This window comes from Nicotiana tomentosiformis, chromosome 4 (assembly GCF_000390325.3).
Source record: "Nicotiana tomentosiformis chromosome 4, ASM39032v3, whole genome shotgun sequence".
Lineage (NCBI taxonomy): Eukaryota > Viridiplantae > Streptophyta > Magnoliopsida > Solanales > Solanaceae > Nicotiana > Nicotiana tomentosiformis.
This window is the reverse complement of record NC_090815.1, coordinates 81817129-81825383: the sequence shown is the minus strand read 5'-3', so window position 1 is coordinate 81825383 and position 8255 is coordinate 81817129. Positions and strand designations below refer to the sequence as shown.

The 8255-nt window shown below is 39.5% G+C and overlaps 1 protein-coding gene across 1 annotated transcript; it reads right to left on the bottom strand.

The window, feature by feature from the left end:
- Positions 1–6974: 6974 nt before the first annotated feature.
- LOC138910030 (uncharacterized) lies at positions 6975–7601 on the bottom strand. Its single transcript, XM_070201249.1, has one exon. The coding sequence runs from the start codon at positions 7599–7601 to the stop codon at positions 6975–6977; it is 627 nt and encodes a 208-aa protein (XP_070057350.1).
- Positions 7602–8255: the final 654 nt, after the last annotated feature.

Below are 8255 nucleotides of genomic sequence, written 5' to 3'. Positions count from 1 at the left end.
AGGAATCCCCAACCGATGTAGATACAGGGTTAACAAGCAAATCACATGGCATATTCAGACAAGTAGATAAGTATGACTACACATATGAATAAGTAGAGCCAGGATTAATTGTCACGACCCAAAATTTCCCTCTGTAGGATGTCGTGATGGCACCTAGTCTCTAAGAGTAGGTAAACCTAACTCTTACTGAATTTATAATAGATTTTAACCAATCGACTATTAAGCATGAAACACAAATTTCTATAATAAGCCAACGATTCCAAGTACGATACAATATCCCAAAACTGGTAGTACAAGTCATAAGCTTTACTGAGTTCACTAAAAAATCTCAAAGTACAACTGTTCGGGAATAGAAATAAACAGTACCAAATAAACTTTAGAAGGTGACTCTGAGGCCTGCGAACGCGATGGCAAGTATACCTTGAGTCTCCACAGAAATGCCCGATCAGCTAGATAATGATCAACAAACTCCGATGTACCTGGATCTGCAAATAAAGGTGTAGCAACCGTAGCATGGGTACACCACAGCGGTACCTAGTAAGTATCAAAACTAACCTCGATAAAGTAGTGACGAGGAACAGTCGAGACACCTACTAGACATAATAACCTGTACAAGTATAAGGGTGAAACTAACAGGGAACAATATAAAGCTAAACATGATAACAATGCTTCTACAATACTCTGACTACAGAAGCGAATGCAGCCGGCTAAGGGGAAATCGTATCTGCAAGGTCTTTTCCGCAGATGCGGAGCCGCAGAAGCGGCTTGCGAGCTGCAGAAGCTAGAGGGCTGCTTGGCAGAATGTATTTAAAATGGGGCTCAGCCATTTCTAAGCCCATTTTCTCCATTCTTGGACGATTTTGGAGCTTTTTGAGAGGGGATTTCAACTAGCAATTTGAAGGTAAGTTAATTCTTCATGCTTGGAGTTAAGTACATAGATTGTGGGAAGATTATAACCTGCAAATTGTGGAGAATCAAGGGTTTAGATAAAAAACCTAGATTTTATAAAAATATAATTTTAACCACGAAAATGGTTATGGAATTGGATGGAAATTGTACATTTGAGTTCTTGAGATTATGGGCAACGTTTTCCTCCGAATATTTTCGAAATCCGGGCACGTGGGCCTGGGGTGAATTTTAGAAATTTTACCATTTTGGGTCGGGTAATTTATTTAATAGCCTAATTTCAAATTATTGAGCATGTATTAATTATTTTATATAACATTGGATAGTTTTGGATATTTCGGCATCGAATTGAGACTTTAACGCGATGTTGTGATCGGGAAGTAGACTTTGAGACAAGGTTAGTCTCTTGTCTAACATTGTAAGAGGAAATTTATCCCATAGGTGATTTAAATTAATAATTGTTGTTAATTGTGGGGGCTACGTTAGCACGAGGTGACAAGAGTCTGTGCGTAGCTACTAATTATGTCTAGGACTCAAATCATGAAATACTTGTGATAATGGCACCGTCTATTTAATTAAAATATTGTGATTATATTATAAATTGTTAGGGGAAATAGTAAAAGATCGAAATTCCAAATACTTGAATTTTTGTGTAAATCATTTATTTGTTAAAAGAAGTTGTACATCCTTACGTGTTAGCTTTATAATAATGACTTCTCATTTCCGGAGGTTCATAAGAAAATGTCCTCCTTTCTTGTGGAGCGAGCCGAATGCCTCGGTAGTATAGATGCATCTATTGATCGTGCGGCACATCCCTTGGCAGTGTATACGACATTTTGGATCGGGCCGAATGACCTCAGGAGAAATCGTGCCTAATAACAATAATTAAACGATACCTTGATATTTTATTGCAGCTTGTGAAGTAAATTGATAAATTAGAAATTATTGAAATTTGAGAATAATTAATTCTGCTCAATAAGGAAATTATTGTTGTTCATGTAAATCATGTTTAATTAAATGTTACTAATTTTAATATTATTGACCCATAGTGAGTGTCAAAGTCAACCTCTCGTCACTACTTCTTCGAGATTAGGCTTGATACTTACTGGGTATACGTTGTTTACGTACTCATGCTATGCTTGCTGCACTTTTTGTGCAGGACCTGAGGCAGGTGTTATAGGTGGACCTACCGGGACGTACCCACGCTATCCCGAAGCTTAGTGGTGAACTGCCTTTCTGAGGCGTTCTATAACAACTAGTGTCTCTCCTTGTATTTGTACTTTGTCTATTTTATTTCGGAAAGTATTTATAGTTTTTCTATAATTTACTAGATGCTCATACACTTGTGACACCAGATCTTGGCACACACACTAGTAGAATTGTGGATTTTATTATTTTTCTTGGTTTTTATTTAATAGGATCTTTCATATTTTTCTCCATTATTGCAAGTAAGAAGAGTTTGATTACTCGAAAATTTTTAAAAGAATAAATGTATGTTTGATTCACTAGTTGGCTTGCCTAGATGTGATGTTGGGTGCCCTCACGGCCTATAGGTGAAATTGGGTCGTGACATAAGTACTAGAACAACAATTAACAACAAGGAGCCAATATGTAATAACACCGTAAAGTAAGTTGAATACAGCTTATGTTTGGTGACACCAAGTAAAGGAAAACAAGTGAAAACTCAATAAGAATAACCGCTTCCACACAAGATTTATTCAAGAATTTTCCCCAGATACCGCACCTTATAAGCACAATTCACGGGTCCCAAATTACGAACCCTAATCACTTGGCATCTTGTGCCCACATTACAAATCACAACCGCACGGCTAACTCACATGTTGCACGGACAACTCACGTGCTAACACCATTAATACCTCATATCTACACGGACAACTCACGTGCTAAGGAAGTGGCAATATCTCATATTTGCATGGACAACTCACTTGCCAGCAATAACAATAACTCATAACCGCACGGACAACTCACGTGCCAATAACAGAAATATCTCATATCCACACGGACAACTCATGTGCCAATGGTACAACTCACACACATAAAGCATGTATACAAGAATACATGTAAATGATTAATAAACATCAAGATTCATCTTCTCAGACTAGTATGAGTTACTAACTATGGTGTATGCTTGTGCAAATATTCTATCACAACTCGAGTCAACAAGTAAGATCAGAGACAACGATTGGCACATAGGAAACAACACAACAAAATGTAAAATGCATGACTCACACAAGATAGTCACACCACTACACAAATACTGTCAATAACAATGCCCCCAGGCCAACACAAGTCATCACAAATCATCCCTGACATAGCCCCTCTTGGCTCTCCATGTGTGCAATAATAAAATAAATGCCCGCCTTGTCTCGCCGCACGCGCATAATAATATTCTCGCCTTGTATCGACATATGCGTAAACCGACACATATAGTCCATCTTGTCATGCCGCATGTGCAAATATCAATAAGATCAATAGCACGGACAACTCATGTACGAAAACCTCGACAATCCTCTCAACAATATCACGTGTGCAAAGAACATAACAACACAGTATAACAACTCGCACCTCATGTGCCCATATGCCACAATATTTTCTCAAAACGATTCCAATACCACAAATACACACAGCCCTCGGCTCAACAACAGTGAGTACAACAATAACAACACGGAAGTACGGCAAGTGAATCAGCACAAGAATCATAAATACAAAGAAATGGTAGAACGAGCTCCCAATGAAAGACATAACACGAAATAATGGATTTAAATAAGAATAACTCAAAAATAATAAGGATAATGTGTACCAACGTTATCAAATATGAGTAACTCAACAATAGGAGAGATAACATGTAACATTGGTTTCAAATAAGAATAACTCAATAATTAGAGAGATAACATGTAACAATGATTCCAAATAAGAATAACTCAACAATAAGAGAGATAACATGTAATAATTACTTCAAATAAGGATATGTCAACAATAGAAGAGGTAACAATAACATCAATTAAGGATAATCAACTACGAAAGAGATAACATGGCAATAAAAAAGGAAACAACTTCAATTAAGGCGTATAAGAGTATATTTGGCAACAAAGGATAGAACATGAACCAATCGACTTCAAATAAAACATATAAGGGTAAATTTAGCAATGGGGGAGATAACATGTTAAGGCAACTTCATTTTAATGTACATAAGAATCCTATGAGACTAAACAATCAAATTTCCACATATAAGTCATGTACACACTCGTCACCTCGGGTACACGTCTTTCACGTAGTTCAAATAGAGCAATCAAACCAATCCCTACGAGGTAGTTCCCCCACACAAAATTAGGCAAGATACTTACCTCAAAAGCCCTTAATCAATACTAAAAAATATCTTTTCCTTTAAATTTAACCTCCTCTCGGCTCAAATCTAATCAAAATCGACTCAATAACATCAAATAATGCAAGAGAAATCAATTTCAATAATTAAAGCTACGATCTTTACACAATTCCTCAAAAATCAAAAAAATTCAACTCGGGGCTCGCCCGGTTAAAACCCGGGTCCAATGTTAGATTTCGACTACCCATGACCTCACAAGTTCATATATGTGATTAATTTAAAAATCCTAGTCTAAATCGACTCTCAAAACTCAAATTCTCATTTTCCAAAACATAAACAAAGTTTATAAAAATTCAACTTTGATTCACATGATTTTGATGTTATAATTTAAGATATATTGATGGAATATGGTTAGAAATGGATTAGAATCACTTACCCAAAGTTTGTGGATGAACATCCCTCTTCAAAATTGCCTTCTACCGAGTCTAGGGTTGCAAAAGACGAAAATGAGAACAAAAATCTGGTCCCTCATCTTTTTGTCCAGTCGCAGGTGTCGCAAATGCGACATGGTGTCCGCAAATGCGAACCCCGCAAATGCAAAGAAACCATTGCAAAAAGCGAAGACCCTCATACCTCTGTTGTTATCGCAAATGCAAGGATTAGCTCGCAACTGCGAATTGTGGACTACCGCAAAAGTGATCAAAGTTATCGCAAATGCGACCAATTCCCAGCCCATGCCAGTATCGCAAATGCGATGGGGAGTTTGCAAATGCGAACACTTTAGGACACAGTGCTCTTCACAAATGCGATGAAGAAGCCCGCAAATGCGATAGTCGCAAATGCGAGATCTGAGCACAACCAAAAATTTGAACCTCCTATGAACTCTCCGAAACACGTCTGAAACTCACCCGATCCCTCGGGGATCCAAACCAGACATCAACACAAGTCTAGAAACATAACGGAACTCGCTCGCATGATCAAATCATCAGAATAACATCCAAAATCATGAATCAGACCTCAAAACACATGAACTCAACATGAAACTCAAAAACTTCTTAAAACACAAGCGTGCATCCGATTCCTATCAAATTAACTTGGAATGACACCAAACTTTGTAGGTAAGTTCCAAATGACAAAACGGACCTATTCCATATCCTGAAAAAGAAATTCAAACACGATAGCTATAAAGTCAACCTACGGTCAAACTTATAAAAATTGTAAGCCTTTAAATTTCCAACTTTCGGTAAAAAAATACAAATCAACCTACGGACCTCCGAATTCGATTTCGGGTATATGAAGTTATTCAAGACCCCGAACCACTGAACATATCGCTAAAGCTCAAAATGACCGGTCGGTTCGTTACATTCTTCCCCTCTTAAATAAACTTTCGTCCTCAAACGTGCCAAGAGTCTTTCCCCAAGCACCAAATCACTGTATGAACTCTCCATCGACATACACACATGTGATCCCACGTCACCCTAAACCACATAAAATTGACAACATCATCTCAACCGAAGATTATTCCTTCTACTCATGCCTATAAGCCTTAGAATCAAATTTTACACAACTACGAAGTACCCTATAATCACAAAAACACACTATAAAACACTCAACTAGCTATAACAGCTCATACTTGCACCCACAAGGTATAACCACACGACATAGCACATCATCCACATGCCCATAGCAAAAATACTAACTACAACAACTGCCCAATACTAACCCCGGTACCGGCAAACAACTTCATATTTACATGAACCTTGTTCCAAACCTTCACAACACTGAAACTAATGCAAGAAACATGCGAGACTCATAACTACTCATCCGATCAACAAGCCACATCAAATGCCACTCGGGCACATACATCGCAATCCAAACCCAACGAGCACAACTCGGATATGCCTGAATTTGGAAAGAGGAACACATGAGAGAATCATCAAACAAGAAAACATGCACAACTCCCCCACCAATGCCATACTGCAAATTTATTCCACAAGGAAGAAGCAAGACACACGCAACAACCACATCAGATCTTACCTTAATATGACCTCACCGCGACACATAGCCCAGCACAAACACACCTATTCGCCAAGAACATTAGATCCCCATCCTTCACTCGGAATCACAAGTAAAAGAAACATTTCATCAACTAAAACATTCTAGTAGCTAAATAGTGTAGAACCAAAACTACAACACGAAATAACTTCTCATACCTATAGAGCACCTAGATCACAAATCGTGGCCAAACCACCTAGAAATCACGTCAAAACCTACTGTATTAACTAACAAAAAGTCAACCCAAACCTCATGACCCTCAATAGAAACTAAACCAGGACGATAAATATGGGCTATCAAAATAGAATTCCTTAACTGGCATGAACACATTAACATAATAGATGAATCGCAAAACACACAACCATATATGACGTTAGGTACCAATAAATGTGACCCGATCGAAGTAACACAAATGCATCTCTATAATCAACTGAAATCATACCTGTAATGACATCATCTAGTTCATCGGCCTCATCCCAACAAGGAAGAGTGTAACAATGGGCCCGACCTCCTCCTTTAGGGTGACCTCTACCTGCCTGACCTCCGCCCCTAGCTGGTGGTGCATGTATAGAAGCAACTAGAGCAGAATTCAAAGCCTGAATACCTCTCTGTGACACATCTGTCAGGAGTCTGGGATAATTTCTCACCATGTGGATGGTATCTCAACACTCTAAGCAACCTCTCCACTGACGTGGCTATCGAAGCTGTCCGGTATAGGTACTCTTGGACCTATGGATATTCGAAGCACCACGTAATGCCTGAAGTGCCAACTGAACTGGCTGACCAACAAAAATCGAATATCATAACTGAGCCCCTCAATGAATTTGTGGACTCGCTCTCTAACTGTAGAAACCAAAGAAGGTGCGTGCCTGGACAAATCACTAAATCTAACAAGATACTCTGATACTGACATGGTACCCTGGCGCAGCTGCTCGAACTGTGTGTGCCATGCATCCCGAAGGGACTGGGGAACAAACTCTCTCAAGAATATCTCTGAAAATTGAGTCCATGAAAGTGAAGCTGCATCGGCTGGGCTACCCTCCTTATAAGCCCGCCACAACAGATACACTTCTCCTGACAGCTGGAACGTACTAAAATCAACCCCGCTCCTCTCCACAATACACATGGTGCGGAGAATACGATGACACTTCTCTAGAAAATTGTGTGCATCCTTTGAAGCTAAGCCACTGAAAGTAGGAGGATGATACTTCTTGAATCTCTCAAGTCTCAGCTGCTCCTCCTCAGATGCCCCTGGTCTGACCTCAGGCTGAACTGGAATAATAGGCCGTGTTGGCATGACACCTGGAACCTGACCAATGTGGACCTACTGCTTTGGAGTACGAGCGGTGGGAGTCTGAGATCCTCTCCCGGTTTTAGAAGTAATGGGTGCAATCGGAATCAATCCTGCCTGAGCCAATGTATCAAACATGCTCAGGAACTGTGCTAAAGTATGTTGAAGTCCCGGGGTAGCAACAGGCACCTCCGGTGCCTGTCCCCCAATCGGAGCTAATGGTGGCTACTCAGATGCTACTCTGGCACTTGCTCCTCCTCAGCCTCTGCCTCTGCCACGACCCCTAGAAATACTAGTTCTACGGCTAGCGTCATTAGTAACTGTAACTCGTATTCTCACCATTTGTGAGAGAATAAAATGACGAAGGCTCAAACTCTGAAATCAATAAACTTGCACGATAGGAATGAAGTATGCGAAGTTTCCTAATAGTTCTGTAGCCTCTCGAAGATAAGTACAAACATTTTCGTACCGATCCGCAAGACTCTACTAAACTTGCTCATGACGTGTAGCACCTATGAACCTAGAGCTATAATACCAACTTGTCACCACCCCAAATTTCCCTCTGTAGGATGTCATGATGGAACCTAGTCTCCAAGACTAGGCAAGCCTAACACTTACTGAATTTATTACAGATTTTAACCAATCGACTATTAAGCATGA